Source organism: Lemur catta, chromosome 5 (genome assembly GCF_020740605.2).
Source record: "Lemur catta isolate mLemCat1 chromosome 5, mLemCat1.pri, whole genome shotgun sequence".
In the NCBI taxonomy this organism is placed as follows: Eukaryota; Metazoa; Chordata; class Mammalia; order Primates; family Lemuridae; genus Lemur; species Lemur catta.
Genome location: NC_059132.1, coordinates 70151741 through 70169866, shown reverse-complemented (window position 1 = coordinate 70169866; position 18126 = coordinate 70151741). Strand labels below are relative to the sequence as shown.

The following is an 18126-nucleotide window of genomic DNA, read 5'->3' as shown; positions in this document are numbered from 1 at the left end:
AGATTTGATACATAAAAATTTCTTCAGTTTGCAAAGGAACAAAAAAAAAAAAAAACCAAAATCACAGTCTGAAAAATGTGTTTATAAAAATGACAAAAGGTTAATAATATATTTACTACATAGAATATTTATGTAAACAAGTAGGAGAAACTTTAGGCGTGTAGTTGAAGCATTGGCAAAGGACAAAAGGACATGAACAGTCAATTCACAAAGAAATAAAAACTAACTACTTAACATAAGGAAAAGCATAACAACCTCACTAGTAGTCAAATTAAAACTCAACAGTGGCTTCTATTTCACCTGCTAAGTCTGGAGAACATTTTCTAGTGTTACCCACTGTCACTAGGATGCTGCTGCTCTCATGTTGCTGTTGCCCTGCAAAGTGGTAAAACTCTCTGGAAGCTAATTAAGCTATATATACCAAGAGGCTTAAAAATGTAATGTCTTATGACCCAGTAATCCCACCTCTGGGAATTTATTCAAGAGAAAATATTCAAATTGTGCAAAAATGATTTTAACTTACAATTTAATTTTATGGAAATACTTAAGTAGAATAGGATAAGTCTCCTCCATGGATATAATATTATCATTTACAACGATTAATTCCTAAACATTTTCATGAATTTTTTGAGAGACAACTGTGTGCCAGGTATCTAAAATAGCATGGGAAAAATACAGTATGTTAGTTATTGTTATTATTATATTTTATAAGCATTATATGTTTTATAATAGAGTAATAATATATAATATAATGCTTACCGTGAGCCAGACATTCATCTTAGTGCTTTACAAATACACTCCCATTGAATTCTCACAACCACCCTATGAGGCAAGTGTGGGTATTAGCTCCATTTTATAGATAAGATAATTAAGGCACAAAGTTAAGTACCTGGTCCAAGGTCATACAGCTACTAAGTGGTACGGGTGGGATTCAGACTCAGATATGCTGGATCTGAAGTCCTTATTCTTAACCACTGTGCAATTAAGGGCAACAATTTTAAAATAGAGATGCTTACATTTTTAAGAATGAAAAGAAGAACACCAAAATGTAATGGTTTTTGTATTGAGGCATCAAGGTGATTGGTAAATTTTTTTGGTCTCAATTTCTCAATTTCCATTTTTTAAAATTATGAAGTATTTAGAGTTTTTTCTTGTTAAATTCCTCTTCAGCTGGTTGTCCTAATGTGTGAGGTGTACATCACCTTGGATCTCAGTTAGCCTTGGGTGTAGTTGGCAAAGGCCACATGGCTCACTCTCTACAGACAAGGAATAAAATGAACACTGAAAGTCGGGGAGGCTGTTTGGATGGGATTCCACGCTGAGCAAGCTGGCTCTGTTCCCCTGCTGCATCACAGAGTGCCTGACACAGCACCTTGTGTCTTTATAATGTATTCATTTAGGTAGCTCTGCCTAGTGCCTTAAGCCTGAGGGTACTTGAATCTCTTTTTAAAGATGGTAATTCAAATGAATGTGTTTTAATTCTAAAAATGAATTTAAAACAATCACTTGCAACACACCAGTCTTAGAAGATGGATTTACAATATCAGGGATTCAAGGCCCCCACTGGAAATGTTCTGTTCTTCTACAAAATGTGACTAAGCTGGTTAAACACGTATGACACTAGTTTCCACATAACTTCCTTGTACCAAGGGAAGACTCTGTATTCGAAAGGCATCTACCGTCCCTGCTCGTGGTCATTGACTGAGGTCACATACTGTCTGCCTAGGAACCCAATTCAGTTCTGATAGGAACAAGATTTTTTAAATTCCGAACTGAAGTAAGAATTGTCTACCTTGGACCCTGAGTGCAGTTCTGACAGAAACAGGGTTTGAAAATATTGTAAGTGGGTAAATATTTCTTCCTTTCTCTTTTAAAAAAATTTTTTTTGGTCGGGCACGGTGGCTCACGCCTGCAATCCTAGCACTCTGGGAGGCCGAGGCGGGAGGATCGCTCAAGGTAAGGAGTTCAATACCAGCCTGAGCAAGAGCGAGACCCTGTCTCTACTAAAAATAGAAAGAAATGATCTGCACAGCTAAAATTATATATGTAGAAAAAAAAATTAGCTGGGCATGGTGGCACATGCCTGTAGTCCCAGCTACTCAGGAGGCTGAGGCAGGAGGATCGCTTGAGCCCAGGAGTTTGAGGTTGCTGTGAGCTAGGCTGATGCCACAGCACTGTAGCCTGGGCAACAGAGCAACTGTCTCAAAAAAAAAAAAAAATGAATAAATAAAATAAAAATTTAAAAAAATTTCTTTAATTGGGTGAGTAATAAATTGTTCACTCTAGAAAATTTTGAAAACAGAATAAAAGTAAACAAACATGATACTGATAATTTTGAGCTGCAGATGTAACCCACCATTACAGTTCTGTTTACTTCTAGACTCTTTATGCCTATGGGTGATTTATTTTTTAATCTAATAAAGGAAGTTAGGTTGTAGAATTTATAATCATTAGATTGCTTTATTGACTGATCTAAAGGGAATCGAAAAACAGTCTCTCTATATTTCTACTCTAACCTAAAACCATGGAGTCACACTGAATCTGTAAGTCATCATAACAATCCCAGGTCTCCTGAACTAGGAACAAAGTATGGCTCTCCACTTATTTGGAGTTTATAATGCACATCTTTAATTTATCACAGTGTAACTTCAGGTGATTATAGCATTTCATATGTGGCATAAGAACCTCAAAATCCTATATTTACCTTTCTCCCTGCCCAGCCTTTATGCTATTGTTGTCTATATTTACTTATATATGTGTTATAAACCCTAAAATACACTTACTTTTGTTTAAACAAAGTTACTTTAATCTCTTAAAGATATTTCCATAATAAGAAAACAAATCACAAATTTACCCATGTGCTTATCATTTCCAGTGCTCTTCATTCTTTTGTGTAGATCCATTTTTACATTTGGTGTCATTTTTCTTCTGCCTGAAAGATTTCTCTGAACATTTCTTGTAACGCAGGTCTGCCAATGATGAATTCTTGCACCTCTTTGAATGTGAGTGCTTTTTTTTTTCTTTTCTTTCTTTCTTTTTTTTTTGCGTTTGTTTTTGAAATATATTTTCACTGGGTATAAAATCTGAGGTTGACAGTTCTCATTCAGTACTTTAAAGATATTTCTTCACTGTCTTCTCACTTGCATAGTTTCCAGTGAGAAATCTGCTGTCTCCCTCTGCACATAATGTTATCTTTTTTCTTCTGGCTACTTTTAGGATTTTTTCTTTATCACTGCTTTTGAGCAATTTGATGACATTCCTTGGTAAAGGTTTCTTCATGTTTTTTACGCTTGGAATTCATTGAGCTTCTTGAATGTATGGGTTTATGATTTTCCTCAAATTTGGAAAATTTTTGGCCATTTTAAATATTTTTTTCTGCCCTTTCCACCCCATCAAGATTCCAGTTAAACTGATATTAAGCTGCCTGAAGGCATTCCACAGTTCACTGATGCTCTTGCCATGTGGAGGATTCTTTTTTCTGTTTCATTTCAGATAGTCTCTCTAGCTATTATCATCAGGTTTACTAATCATTCTGCTGGTAAGCCATCAGTGTATTTTTCCATTTCAGACATAAAATGGTAGGTTTCACCCATAGAAATTTGATTTGGATGGTTTCTATATCTCCCATGTCTCCACTTTGAACATACAGAATACAGTTGTAGTTAACTGTTTTAATGTCCTTGTCTGCAAATTCTAACAACTGGGTCAGTTCTGGGTCCCTTTTGATTATTCTCCCCATTTTGAGTTGTTTCTTGTTTCTTTGCACATCTGATAATCTTTGTTTGGATGCCAGACATTGTGTTTTCAACATGTTGGGTGCTCAATATTTTATATTCCTATAAATATTCCTGACCATTGTTCTAGGATGCAGCTGATTCCTTGGAAACCTTGATCCTTTGGTGTCTTTTATGATTTGTGAGGCAGATCTAGATAACTAGGGAGTGATTCATCTAGGGTTTACCTACTACTAAGAGATGTTCCTCAGTTTTCTACCTAATGCCCTGTAAATTATATAATTTTCCATCTGGCTGCTGGAAACAGGCATTATTTCCAGCCCTCTGTGAATGCCAGGCACTGTTCTCTAACCTTTCAGGTGGCTTTCTTTCCCTCCAACCATGGGTAGTTTCCTCACCTCATGCTTTGATCCATATTTTGCTGAATACTTAAAGGGGACCTCTGCATGTCTCTGGAGTTCTTTCTCTGTGCTACTCTCCTCTCTGGTACTCTGTCCTGCACAGTCTGATCAGACCCTCGGCTCTATCTCCTCCACACGAAGAGTCCAGGAATCCATCAGGCTCCACCTGGTTCCTCCTCCCTGCACTGCAGCCTGGAAGGTCTCTCAGGGCGGGAAGCTGATCAATCAAAGGGCTCACCTCTTTTGTTTCCTGTCTCTCAGGAACGTCTCTTCTTCCTTGCCTAATGTCCAATGTTGTGAAAACTGTTGATATGTTTTGGAAGGAGGTAGGTGCCCTAGGATTTGGGTTCCAGTGTGTGTGTTGGGGAGCTGCAGACATAGCCTGTGCTCCCCAAATGGTGATGCCTTCCTGAATCCGGCTCCCCACCCTCAACACCTGCTCTAAGAGTTTTCATCTCCAAAGTCACAGGCCTGGGTTATATTTCTATTTTTCAGGGGAAGACAGGAAGACCCCCAGCGAATCAAATAGCCCCTCTTCATCCTCCCTCTCAGCTCTAAGTGATTCAGCCAACAGCAAAGAGGATTCAGACAGCTCCCAGAAAAACAAGGGCGGGAACAACCTGCTGGTCATCTCTGTCGTGCCTGGGAGCCAGCCCTCACTGAACAGTGAGGAAAAGCCAGAGAAAGGTAAGGAGGAGGTGGGTGTGGCCTGCTCATCCCTCCCCACTCCAGGATGACCCATTCTTGAGAATAAGCCCTGGAGAGGAGCCATGTCCGAAAACAGATACTAGGCCCAGGATACAGTATAATATGCATTATCTCAAATTTGCATTTCCTTTTGGCTTGATTTGCATCTAAATATGGGGTAGAAGGTTGGGGAGGTTGACTTTGACTCCAAAGCTATACGTTTAGCTCCTTTTAGCTCGGAGCTGCAGGAACAGTGCCTGGACAGGTAGAGCTGTCAGGTGGTGCAGCAGGTAGGAGGAAGAAGGCCTCAGCTCCACTCCTGCCCTCCTCTCCCCCTCTGCCCCATGCGCCTCTACACCCAGCTTCGGTCCTTGCAGGGTTCGAATGCGTTTTTTGCAACTTTGTCTGCAAGACGAAGAACATGTTTGAGCGCCATCTGCAGATACACCTCATCACCCGGATGTTTGAGTGTGACGTGTGCCACAAGTTCATGAAGACCCCTGAACAGCTGCTGGAGCATAAGAAATGCCACACTGTCCCCACCGGTGGGCTCAAGTAAGGAAAGCAAGTACAGAACCTTTTACTGCGTTGTTATTAAACATCCTTTCCCCTTCCCTACCTAGCCCTTCTCCTGAAGGTTTTGGGGGTCAGTGGAGAGGGTGGGGGAGTTTGGTGTGAGGGGAGTCAGTCAGGAACCTCTGCTGCCTTTAACTGGGTTGACTTCGACCTGTCCCCTGAGGGGATCGACAATGTCAACAGGAGAGTCCATTGCACAAATATTCTGGGATTCAGGGCAAGGAAGAAGCCATGCTGGATCACCCAGCATGCCGGGTAGACTCATCCCACACTGCTTGAGTTTTGTTCAGGCTCGATTTTAATGGACTTGGGGGCTCGTGTCCCCAAGTGTAGATCATTTCACTGTCACTGCAGTTCAGCATGTCTATTTTTTAGATGGCTTGCCATATACCTTGTAAGTAAGCATTATAACCACCCCACTTGCAAAAATTAGACAGTTTGAACAGGCAGGAAGCAACATTTTCATGCAAAGATCCCATGCTTCATGTCTTCCTGCAAACATGCTGATGCCTCCTCCAGAAATCTGGGCAACGCGCATCACCATTGACCAGCAGCGCAGGAAGCCCTCTGGTTGCGAGTGAGACTGTTCAATTATTATCAAACATACAGTGTGCTTGGCTTGATTATAGGCGCTAAAGGGCACACAAGAATAAAACACCGTTTCTGCCCTCAGGAAATTTATGTCCTAGCACTACCAGAATTTAATCTGCCCAGTGATTCTGAAATCAGAGGCCCTGTTCCCAAGGCACTCACGGTCTAGTAAAGAGAAAGAAGCACATGCTGTCAGGCGCAGAAAGACACATAATTTTCTAGGCATAATTATTCATTTTTAGCTGAAACGATCATGTAGTTAAAAGAATGAAAAATTACATCTTACTTAATATGGGGGGGAGGGGAATTTTTGTTTTAAAACATTTTCATTGTTGAAACTGACAACCTGCCAGAGAGGTAGCATGGCTCCCTTGAATGGGTGAGGAAGGGAGAGACCATGAAGGACCCTGGGCATCGAGTGTTGGGGGCGATGCAGGGTTGGCCCCCCTGGACTCTGCCTGTTCAGGGAGACCCTCCTCAGAAACCTCCCCCAACAGAAGAGTCAGGGAACAGTACCCACTGCTGAATTCCATTTTATTTCACTCTTGGGAGTGGTGCTTAGGTGGGAGGGGGAGGGGGGCCTTAAAGGGATTGGGGAGGGGGTGATTATAATTTAAGAAAACCTGTAGATGGGAAGTGCCTAGGAAGAGCTTATTTGGGGATTTGATTTGGTTTGTTCCCACTGTCCCTTTATAAATATTTGTGTGTTCTTATTTTAAAAAGAAAAAAAGAACCATGTTTTTCTGTGGTTGGACCAGTGCTCATTGCCCTTCCCAGTAGCCCAGTCACACCCATTAAGGCTGCAGCCCTGCCAGTTGTGGCTTTGCCAGTTCGCCTCTCCTCAGGGACCTAAGAAGTCCTGAGCCTCTGAACCCCTTGGGGAGAATGCACAGTGAACCCTGATGCTTGTGCTGGTACAGACACTTCTGTGCGGTGCTAACCGTCCCGTGTAATAGTTTATGTTCTAGGATGACCAAGTAGAAGAATACTTTGAAAAAATTGATAATGCCTTCTGGCTATACAGTGAGTCTTTGTTTTGTTTTGTTTCCTTTGCCGTATCAGAGAATTAATTTGCCTGAGAGAGTGTCTTTAAGATAAATAATGGGAGCACGGAAAACCCTTAGCACTTTGCCTGAGCAGCGAAAGAAAGATTGAGCTGTGGGTCACAGAAATGTCCTTAAAATGAAACAGACTGCCAATGTCTAAATTGCTTTTCTGTGATGGAACTGCTTGTACTCTATATCCTGTTCATAATGCAGATCAAATAAGATTATACTATTATTTTTCTTTTGCCGTAGCTCAGGACAGTGGTGAGTTTCAGACTCCTCTAGGTAAGGCCCAGCTTGGCGTAGGGGTTGTGTGTGCACCTGACCTGGGAATGGGCTTTATATTTCTCTCGTGTGCACTCTTCTGTGAGCTGAGGTTCAAGGGCTAACGGCGAGCTTGGCGCTGAGGAGGCAGTGCACGGTGCACTTGGTTGTATTGGGCTCTGCTGAACACCTCTCCAAACCCTCTGAGGACAATCCACCCCTGGGCCCTGCCCTGCAGGAGCCAAGCAAGAGTTGAGGCAGCCACTTTTGCATTTGCATTCTGTTTGGAAAGAGAGCAAACACGCTATAGTTACCATATAAGCCACCAACTCAAGCCTGGCAGCTTCTAAAAGAGAAGCTCAGTAGATTTTGTTAACATACCCTCGCTACTCCTTGTGGCCCCTCTGGACAGCCAGGAGGGCTGGTGGCAGCATAGCCTCACTGTAGAGGACGGAGAGACCAAGCCACAGGGAGCCCAGGCTCTGTCCTGGGGTCTCCAGCTACAGCCTGATAAGGTGATGGAGCTGGGGCTAACATCTGCCTTTCCAGAATCTACCTAAATTTCCTGTAGAGACCACTCCAGTAATGAATCAGCATGTCCTGAGTGCTTACCATGTGCTGAGTACTCTACCAAGCACTGTAGAGAATGCAGAAGAAATGTCAAATATGGTCCTGCCCTCTGAGAATTCATGATCCAGTTGGATTATTATTATTTCCATGGCATAATAATGTATTAATAATGTCTTCAAGCTCCAGATGGCAGTCGTCTCCCTTTGTCCTCATCCCTCATTAGCAGATGGGCTGATGGGTGGGCTTCCTTCTTCTCCTGTGCCCCTGCCATAGCCCTCACCTTCCTTTCCTGACGAAGAGCCAGTCCTTAAGAGATACGTTTCACAAGTACATAGATGTGTGCACACACACACTCACACACATAGAGACACACACACAGGCCTTCTCATCTTAACAAGCCTTTAATAAGCACGATTCTGACCCCTGTGACTTTCTGTTTGCTGGAGGTAGCGCTCCCCTTATAAGCTGTTCTTTAAAACCTCTTAGCCTTTCTGCGTGTGCTTGGTGTGGTGCATGAAAAGTCGATTCTCTGTGTTGCTCCCATCTAGAGGGGAGGTCAGGAGGTTTAGACCTCCATGCTGTCCGGTGGGGGCGGGGAGGGCAGAAGGGGCGGGGTGGGGCCTGGAGGGGAGCACCAGCTATTTATTCCTCACACCCTCTCTGCTCCCCTTCACGAGGGCTGGCACTGCCCGTTCCGGCCCGGAGATCCTGCGTAGGGTGAGCGGCCCTGGCCAGAGCTGCCCGTCAGTGGGGACAGCTGTAGCAGCAGCAGCAGCCCAGGCGGGCCATCCCACCCCCGAGAGGCGGCCGGGCTGGGCTGGGCAGGCCTCAGACGCTGGAGGGGGTGCGAGGGAAGGCCGGGGGGAGGGGAGAAGCGTGGCTCCGCCGAACCCTTCCGGCTGAACCTCCCTTGCGCTGCTTCCCCCGGCAGGTGCCCATTCTGCATTTATTCCACCAACCGCCCCGCTGCCATGGAGTGCCACCTCAAGACCCACTACAAGATGGAGTACAAGTGCCGGATCTGCCAGACGGTGAAGGCCAACCAGCTGGAGCTGGAGACGCACACCCGGGAGCACCGCCTGGGCAACCACTACAAGTGCGACCAGTGCGGCTACCTGTCGAAGACGGCCAACAAGCTCATCGAGCACGTGCGCGTCCACACCGGGGAGCGGCCCTTCCACTGTGACCAGTGCAGCTACAGCTGCAAGCGCAAGGACAATCTCAACCTGCACAAGAAGCTGAAGCACGCCCCACGCCAGACCTTCAGCTGCGAAGAGTGCCTGTTCAAGACCACACACCCTTTCGTCTTCAGCCGCCACATCAAGAAGCACCAGAGCGGGGACTGCCCCGAGGAGGACAAGAAGGGCTCGTGTCCGGCCCCCAAGGAACCGGCCGGCCCCGGGGCCCCACTCCTGGTCGTCGGGAGCTCCCGGAATCTCCTGTCTCCCCTGTCGGTCATGTCCGCCTCCCAGGCTCTGCAGACCGTGGCCTTGTCAGCCGCCCACGGCAGCGGCTCAGAGCCCAACCTGGCACTCAAGGCTTTGGCCTTCAACGGCTCCCCTTTGCGCTTTGACAAGTACCGGAACTCAGATTTCGCCCATCTCATTCCCTTGACAATGTTATACCCCAAGAACCACTTGGATCTCACATTCCACCCTCCCCGACCTCAGACTGCGCCCCCCAGTATCCCCTCGCCGAAACACTCCTTCCTCGCCTATCTCGGACTAAGAGAAAGAGCAGAGACTGTCTGAGGGCAGCCATGTTCTGTACCAAAAACAAAGAGACAAAGACAAAAAAAACCTACAAAACTTAAACACAACCCCAGCAGGTGTATTTTGCTGCAAAACCTACAGACCCCCGTGGGTCTGAACCACGTGTACTGTATATCTTTAGTAAGGAATAGAGAATTGGCTCTGTGTGTATACCTATTGCATTGACCTGAAAGCTGCTTTATCCAGTCTTCAGAGAGGTGACCTACTGCATACTTCTACCTTCAGAGGCATGCCCCCCCAGCCACCCACTCCCACTCTCAGCCCTTCTCCGTACTTTTCTCTGAAAGGAATTCTGTCTTGTTAAACCCTAAAGAGAGTGTCCTTAATAGCAATCAGCACTTGTAAGCTTATCTACTGGTGCATTTGGTTTTCTGTTGGGTGAATGGGGTGTGTAGGTGTCTGTGGATCTGAAAGAGAAAGCCGTATGTCGTGTGCCATGACATTTCTATTGCACCTTCTTTGTACTGGGTTCTTTAACAGCGATGAACATTCTTTTCCCTCCTGGGTTGTTTATCTTCTGCAGTCTCTCCCTGAGCTCCTTCATCACCTTCCCCTCTCTATTTTACAGCTACAGAGTGGTAGGGCTTGGTGCTTAGTTGATGAAGGAATGGTAGACATCTACAGTGCTGCTGGAGGTTTCCAACAGAGTGCTGGAGACCTTGCACTCAGATCTTCTCTCGTTTTGAAGATGCAAGGAATCGAGTGACTGATCTGGAAGAAATATCTCGCAGCACTGCAGCTAACATCACAAAACTTAAGTGTGTTTTGTGCGTGTGCCCACACATAGACAATGTGTATGGCGCGCACACAGTGCATCATTTTTTTAAGGGCAGATTATATATATATATATATATATATATACATATATATATGTATATATATATATGATGTGTTAAATCAGTGGTTACCATTTGTTTGCAGGAAAAAAAAAATTGTATGAGTGCAAATTTTATGGTTGATAAATCCAGCCAAGGAGATTAAAAGGGGTTCAGATAAATTCTGGGTATAAATGCTCAGACTAAAAAAAAAGAAACGGCAGTTTTGCACAGTGCTATGGTCTTGCACTAGTTTTTGTTTCTAATCTGAAAAAAAAAGTAAAAGGAAGAAAATGTACCTTTTTTATGGAATGAGTAGACTGTATGTTTGAAAATTTAGCCACATCCTCTTTGACATATGACACAACAAAAAGGTGCTGTTTAGTCCTATGGTTCAGTTTATGCTCCTGACAAGTTTCCATTGTTTGCAGATCCTCTGGCTATAGCGATATCCTCCATGTTATTAGTAATTCTGTATTCCATTTTGTTAACGCCTGGTAGATGTAACCTGCTAGGAGGCTAACTTTATACTTATTTAAAGCTCTTATTTTGTGGTCATTAAAATGGCAATTTATGTACAGCACTTTATTGCAGCAGGAAGCAGGTGTGGATTGGTTGCATAGCCCTTTGCTAATCTTAAAAAGTAATGGGTGATTTAAAAAGGAAAAAAATCTTTGGCTGAATATGTTCATTGCTTGTATTTTTAAGACAACAGAATTTCCAGTATGAAACAGGCTGAAAGAGCAGGAAGGAATGTGCTTTGTATAATAATGGGAAGTTTGGAATATAAAAGTTTATATATTATTTATCTATTGAAGAACTGGTGTACAAGAGGAACACTTTCTTACTGTGTTGCTGTTTTCCATTATGTGTTATCCTAGAGTTGGGATTTTCTTTTTTATCTGTCTCACCAGGGGAAAATAAAACCATCCCTAATTTTCTTCCTCTAGTCAGTTTGCTTCACTGAAAGGCCCCTGGATATTAATACAATTCTACAGGAAGCCAGAAGACTGTACTGTCTTTCTACACCACAGTCCCTCCTCCCCTGCATTCCCGCCCTTGTCCCCCCAGACCAAGCAGGGGTGCTCCACCTCCCTTTCCCAGTCATCCAGCCATGGATGGGGAGCCTGCTCGGTGCCCTGGCAAACCTGTTTACACTAAGGAGATGGCCACGGGGGCAGGGAGGCCTAACTGGCCAGGGCAGGAAGCTCCCACACCCTCAGTCATCCTCCAGCAGAGACCTTTGCTCTTGGCTGGGTTTGAAGCATTGTTCAACCTCGCCATGTCAATGTCTCAGCAAAAGACACTATATAGACAGTTATGGACAATACACTCCAAGAATACTGGGCTTATGGGTGGGTTGGGTTTTTTTTGAAAGTCATGTCTTTATCCCCATATAATGGAGAATGTGCCATTTGGCTAATAATATGTTTTCAAAATTACAAGTTCAGTGATGACAGGAAAGACGGCCATGGTGATCCCACAGAGGCTGGTAGAAAAAGGTGAATCACACTTAAGCACCAGCAGGTTAAAAACCTGAAAGGGTGGCCCTGACAATGAGGACTGTAGCTTTCACAGCATGCCACTTGTGCAATAGGGGGTCCTAGGGTTGAGACTTTGAAGAGTGAGAGGGGTGAAGGAAGGAGACGTTTACTGCTCAAATGCCATGCATTTCACTGCTTGCCACTGAACTTGTATTTGAATGACTTAGTAATGCTTAATATAATTGGGCAACTTTTTTAGCACTTTGGAAAGAGTCATCAATCTTTCTGGTAAATTATAAAAGTTTTCTGAGTGAGAAAGGTGTGTTTGGAGTTTGTTTGACTTTTTATATTATTATTGTTATTAATAAAGAAAAAAATCTACAGCATTTTTCAGACTCCACCTAGATAATACATACCCTCGAATTTGGTTTGCAGTTTGATACTCAGGGAAGGATGTATTCCATAGATATCCTTTCCGTGTAAAACACTAACATCTTTGAGAAATTCATCTACCAACTAACTCCAATTCTGTTGTCACTATGCATTCTTCAATGAAAGCTAGCTTATTTTTCCATATAGTAAATGCAGTTAGGGTTCTCAGCACTTTCTTTCTTCTATCCTTTTTTTAACTCCTCATATTATGTTCATTCAGATGATCATACTGTCAAGGTTTGTGTACATTACTGAAAATTTGTATTGTATAAAGCTTTTTGCATTACAAGGCTGTACAGGGTCATTTTGACAGTAACTGGTATATTCCTTTGCATCTTATGTTGCATTGCCAATTTCTAGTGTATCCAGTTTGAAAGTATAATATACTCTAATTAAAAAAAAAAAAGGTTGGCTATACTCTTGTTTCTTTTTCTTTCTTGGTTGCCATCCTTGACTACCTGTTAGTCTCAGGGTTTTGTCTGTCTTGCTTTGTTCTGTTTTTTTCACTTTTCAGTGTATTTTAATTAGATTATGGAAATGTCCATTCTTATAACTGTTACAAAATACAAGTTTTGAACAGCCATGGTTACAGTGCAAACTGTTATTATTTAAGTCATTCATGGCCATTAAGGTTGAGAGCATATCCATCATTCAGGACAGTGGCAGGCTAGCTCCTTCCTGAAATTATTTAGTGACATTTAAAAGTGTTCACCAGCCGTATGCTATCCTGCTAAGTATTATTTTATTGGCCCCATAGCCAAAGTGGAGGGAGTTGGGGGAACAGATGAATAATTCCATTTATCTTAATGAAATTGGGCAACTATGAGGTTTTAATTAGGGGAAAAATTGTATGTTTTGCAAACTAATAATCTATCCAAATGCAAGTACTAATATTTCACCATTTAAGGGAAGATACTAGAGAAAGAAACTAAGGCCAAAAAAGAGAGGGGGGGGGGAAGCACAGTGATAAGTTAAAACAATTTTTTTAATCCCTTTTAAAGTTTTATCCATTTGAGACCTTCCCATGAATCTGCGATGGTTGATAAAACTATATAAAGCGGCAGAAGAGAATGTTTTGCCTGGTTTGTAATTTGCATGCTTACAAATATTACGTCCTTTGCTTATTTCAAGAAATTGTGAACCACTTTGACATTTAAAAAGATCAATTTTATTTTTTAAAAAATGAGATAATGTAATGGCCGGGCGCGGTGGCTCACGCCTGTAATCCTAGCACTCTGGGAGGCCAAGGTGGGTGGATCGCTCAAGGTCAGGAGTTCGAGACCAGCCTGAGCGAGAGCGAGACCCTGTCTCTACTAAAAATAGAAAGAAATTATCTGGCCAACTAAAAAAATATATATAAAAAATTAGCCGGGCATGGTGACATATGCCTGTAGTCCCAGCTACTTGGGAGGCTGAGGCAGAAGGATTGCTTAAGCCCAGGAGTTTGAGGTTGCTGTGAGCTAGGCTGATGCCACGGCACTCACTCTAGCCTGGGCAACAGAGTGAGACTCTGTCTCAAAAAAAAAAAAAAGATAACGTAGAAGCCACTTTGAAAACGACCAGTCACTAATCAGACACTATTTTCTCCTTCATTTTTTTCATCCACTAGCTATTTTTTAGATGATTGAATCAAGTTCTTTGATTCAGATTCCATTTTGTTTTGGGGTGGCTGGTATTTATTGAAAATATTAAAATAACCCAGACTTCTTTGATTTCTGCTAGCAGAACAAGATGGAGTGGCTTCTCATTTTGTATAGTGGCTTCTCACTTTGTATACACATTTTTTTTCTTCAACTACCTCACATTTCCCCTGTGGTTGATAATAGCCAGCAATATGAAGAAAATGATCATTAGTTTGGTAATCATTTCCCCTGAAATGAGCTCCATGACTTGGAGAAATTCTGTGGGAACAGAGCCATCAGGACAGAACAGACCAAATCCCCTCCCACCTCAGCTTATCTAGAAAACACTCCATGTGGACCTGGGCATCTCCAAGCCAGTCATGTGGCCGTTGTGTGGATTTGAATCCAATATCATGGCCATTTCGCCTACTATCATGCTACATAAATACATTTTAAGCTAAGACTCAGGGCCATGTTTTCTATGATTGAAAACACGACTGACTGATCATTTGGTGGTCACCAGCAAACTATGCTTGACCATTTAATAGAGCCACAGTGCTGGCCACAGGGGAACAAGGAGAAATATCAAGACTTGCTGAGCACATGTGTCTCCTCCCCACCGCCAGAAGCATCACATCAGAACTCTTGCCTGCCAAAAGTCACGTGGGGCTCATGAAAAATTTGAAGGGGAAGACACATCTCATCAGCTGCCTCAGTGCTTCCATCCCGTGGGGAGGAAGGAAGGACAGCAGAGGGGAGCTCAGCGCAGGCAAGAGGGTAGGGAGGGAAGGAAGGGGATAGCCGCTAAGTGATTTCACCTGAGCTCCCAGAAGACAGAGAATGCGGAACTGGACAACTTCCCAGCAGCACCTTATAACCTGTGAGCAAAATCACAAGGTAAAAAGGTACCCTTGGAGGTTCAGGATATTCAAGATACTCCAGCCAACACTCTTTGTTACATCACTCCCTCAGAAGAGAGGCATCCCGCACAGAATGGGGCTTATTTTGTGAATAACTACAATTTACTAACCAGGAAATGCCCATAAACAGGTGGGAGGAAGTGCAGTATGGTAACTCCTGGGGATGAAAAGACCCCATTTCCCCTGTCCAAGGTCTGAATGGTCTCAGGTATTAATCAAGATCCCTTCTTCATGAGGTAATAGATCTCCATATTTTTTCCTTTGTAATTGGATCTGTAAAACAGAAAAATACAAATCCTGCTCATGTTGATAGGAACTGTAAAAGAGAAAAGGAAAACTAATCACTGTATCCCCTTGAAATTTCTTTTTGGTACAGTTAAGTATTAGTTTATTAGTTCTTGGTTTTCAGTGGAATTATAAACTTGGGACAGAGAAGCTACCTTAATTCACACTTCAAAATCAATTTCCCCTACACCAGTCCCTACAGGTGGTTTTCTACCATGTTGAGTAAGAAAATCTGGATCATATCTGTAATGCTTTTCAACCATGAGAGACATTACCATGGAGTCTGAGACTCCTTGAGTTTGCTGCGTGGCTCAGACACAAACCAGGGTTGTGATTATGACATACCATTAAGGATATTATAAAAAGAGAGGCTGAACTAAACAATCTCTAAGACCCCTTCCCACCCTAACAGACAACATATAATAATCTGTGATTCTACTACTCTCTCTAAACAAGAAAAAGCCTTCTGAAGCAGACGTGATTGCAAGGCAGTTACAGCAAAAACGGCACCTCAACATTTTCAAGCCACAGCGGGCTCAGTAGAGGGAAAAAAAAATGACTAAAAAAAATATTTTTTCACCCACTTCAGAGTTTGAGAGGTCCAGAGTTTTTCTCTCCTGATTAAAGCTAAATCACCATGCTTGGATTGCCCGCAGTCAGCTTGAAGGTGGCTTAAATGTATTTTACCACACTGTGGATACTCAATCTGGTTCGATGAATTAGGGGTGAGCCCGGCGGAATGGAGACATTCTGTCCTGCCCACTGTCACCTCCCCAGCCCGCCTCTGACTGCTTCCAGCCTCCTCCTCAGGTAACTAGGCAGTTGCAACCACGGAGCTTGCAGATGTGCACTGCAATACAGTCAATGGTTTCTTTTAATAGATATAATGAAAGACATTTCAGTTTTAGCATAAAGAAAGAATATGCTAGAGACTGAGGTGGCAAGGAAGCCCTGGGCGGGCAGACAGCAGGAGCTACCTGGTGAAGCCCAGGTGAGGTGCTGTCCGTCACACCTGACCGCAGCTGGCTACCGCAGCAAAGGCTGGGTGAGAAGGTGAGTGTGTGAGGTGGGAAGCGACGGGGTCCCGTGAAATGATCCTATTTGGTGTGAACGTTGCTGTCACTTTAGCCTCTGGACCAATGTTGGCTACGGCTGAAGCTCTTCCCCTCCCTCCCACTCCCAAGGACTGATGGCAGGAATGGAAGAGCAGGCACATGAGGAGCAGGTAAAGGCCCTTCTCACCTATGGGGCAGGGTCTCTTAGCGTCCTCTCTTCTCGGGCTTTTGGTTTCTCTGATGGGATGCAGCTCTTCTAGGAATCCCATAGGGGGAAGCCACTTGCCAGACTCCGGGGCTGCCTCCCACCTCAGAGAGCCTCCTTGGCGTGGGAAAGTCACGTGAGAGCCGGAAGCGGGCAAGGAGCGGAGCCACCACCCAGGCCTCGGGGGCCAGCCTGAGCCCCAGCAAAAGGCACCCTGGTGGCGCTCAGGCCCCAACTCACCATGAACAGGGGTCCACCAAAGGGGTGGGGGGCCACGCTCCAGCTAGGAATAAAAAGGTTAAATTTGTCCAGCATTTCTCTGTGCATATAGCTCCCTCAGGAACCTGGAGCTACCCTCATGGAAAACAGCTAATTGAAAATTAAAATAGCCCAGATATGGGTTTTCTCCCTTTCTTTCCATCTCTAACACTCAATTAGCCGTCCTTTTACTAAAGGAAGATTGGAGTAAACATGGACTGATGGATGGGTACGTAGATACATAGAATGTGTATATAAAGAATGCATAGCGTGCATCCATAATAAAGACAGAAACATAATAAATACGTCTGTGTGTGAACATCCGGAAGGAAGGTCACCAATTTTACTATTCTGGGATTCATATTAAAAGACAATATTTTTCATTTTTCCTTTGTACTGCAGCAAATAAAAACAGGTTGATGAAAGAGTCTAACGTATGAAAAGAATAATTAGGGGTCAAAGAAATCTCATTAATCAGAATATCCCCTTGCCCATCTTTTCTACAGTTAAATAAATGGGCAGGGCAGCGGGTCACCACCATCCTATCAGTCAAGGTCCCATCTCTTTGTGGCATCAGACAATAGATAGAGCAGCAGCAATAGCTAAATATGCAGGATTCTTAGTTACACAAAGAGGCCATGTATCTTTTTAAATGGTCAGAATAATAATTTCCTGCTGAAGGACATTACAATTTGGCTTGTCTTCCTGTGCATAAGAGGCTAAATATGTACACGCATGATTTTGTGCCACAGGATGCTGTGTTTAAATACGAGCCCCTCACATGACCCATGATCCATTGCCTCCCTCATTATTCTCCCTCCCTGTCCTTCACAGCCCAAAGTTTCCATCCAAGTTGAACACATCCTAAAGCAAGTCCAAGCCTACCCTACCAACCTCTTCTCTCCTCCAGAATCCCCTTCTACTCTAACCATGATCAATGTCTCCCTCTCTTTTCCATTTATTATTTAATGAGCAACAAATATGTGGAAAGTCATGTGCTAGCAGCTGACAAAGAATGGAGATAATTAAGATACATTTCCTAGGTTTAAGGAGTTCACCAACCAATGGAAGAAATGCATGTCTGAGCAAATGTATTATCTATCATAGTAGGACAAATACACATAAATTGCTGTGGAAATATTGAATAAAGAGCTACAGATTCTAACAGGAGTGGGAGGAGGCTTTACGGAGGACGTAGCATGCAAATTGCAATCTAAAGAATGAGTGGGACTTTCGTAGACAGAAAAAGTGGGGAGGGCATTCCAGATTGAGAGAACAGCTTGAGCAAAGGCAAGAAGGTGAGAAATTGCTTGGTGGATTCTGTTGTGCTAGAAGATTACAATAAAACCAAACAAAGCCAGCTTGTGCAGGGCTTCCAGTTCCTGTCAAAGAGACTGAATGCCTAAACT

At 43.5% G+C, this 18126-nt stretch overlaps 2 protein-coding genes across 3 annotated transcripts in view; one reads left to right on the top strand and one right to left on the bottom strand.

Annotated features, from left to right (window-relative positions):
- ZNF827 (zinc finger protein 827) overlaps positions 1-12789 on the top strand; it is a 162733-nt gene extending 149944 nt beyond the window's left edge. Inside the window, exons 12-14 of the mRNA XM_045552080.1 lie at positions 4631-4822; positions 5200-5377; positions 8801-12789. Coding sequence (XP_045408036.1) covers positions 4631-4822; positions 5200-5377; positions 8801-9620 — 1190 coding nt within the window. The 3' untranslated portion in view covers positions 9621-12789. The remainder of the gene's footprint in view (positions 1-4630; positions 4823-5199; positions 5378-8800) is intronic.
- A 1104-nt stretch (positions 12790-13893) lies between these two features.
- C5H4orf51 (chromosome 5 C4orf51 homolog) overlaps positions 13894-18126 on the bottom strand; it is a 43517-nt gene continuing 39284 nt past the window's right edge. The window contains exons 4-5 of one of the 2 annotated variants that reach the window (XR_006735366.1): positions 15025-15187; positions 13894-14872 (exon numbers count right to left, since the gene is read on the bottom strand). The gene's annotated coding sequence lies outside the window, so the exon portion shown is untranslated. Of the gene's footprint in view, positions 15188-18126 lie in introns of both variants that reach the window. The other variant, XM_045552081.1, reaches the window with a different exon arrangement.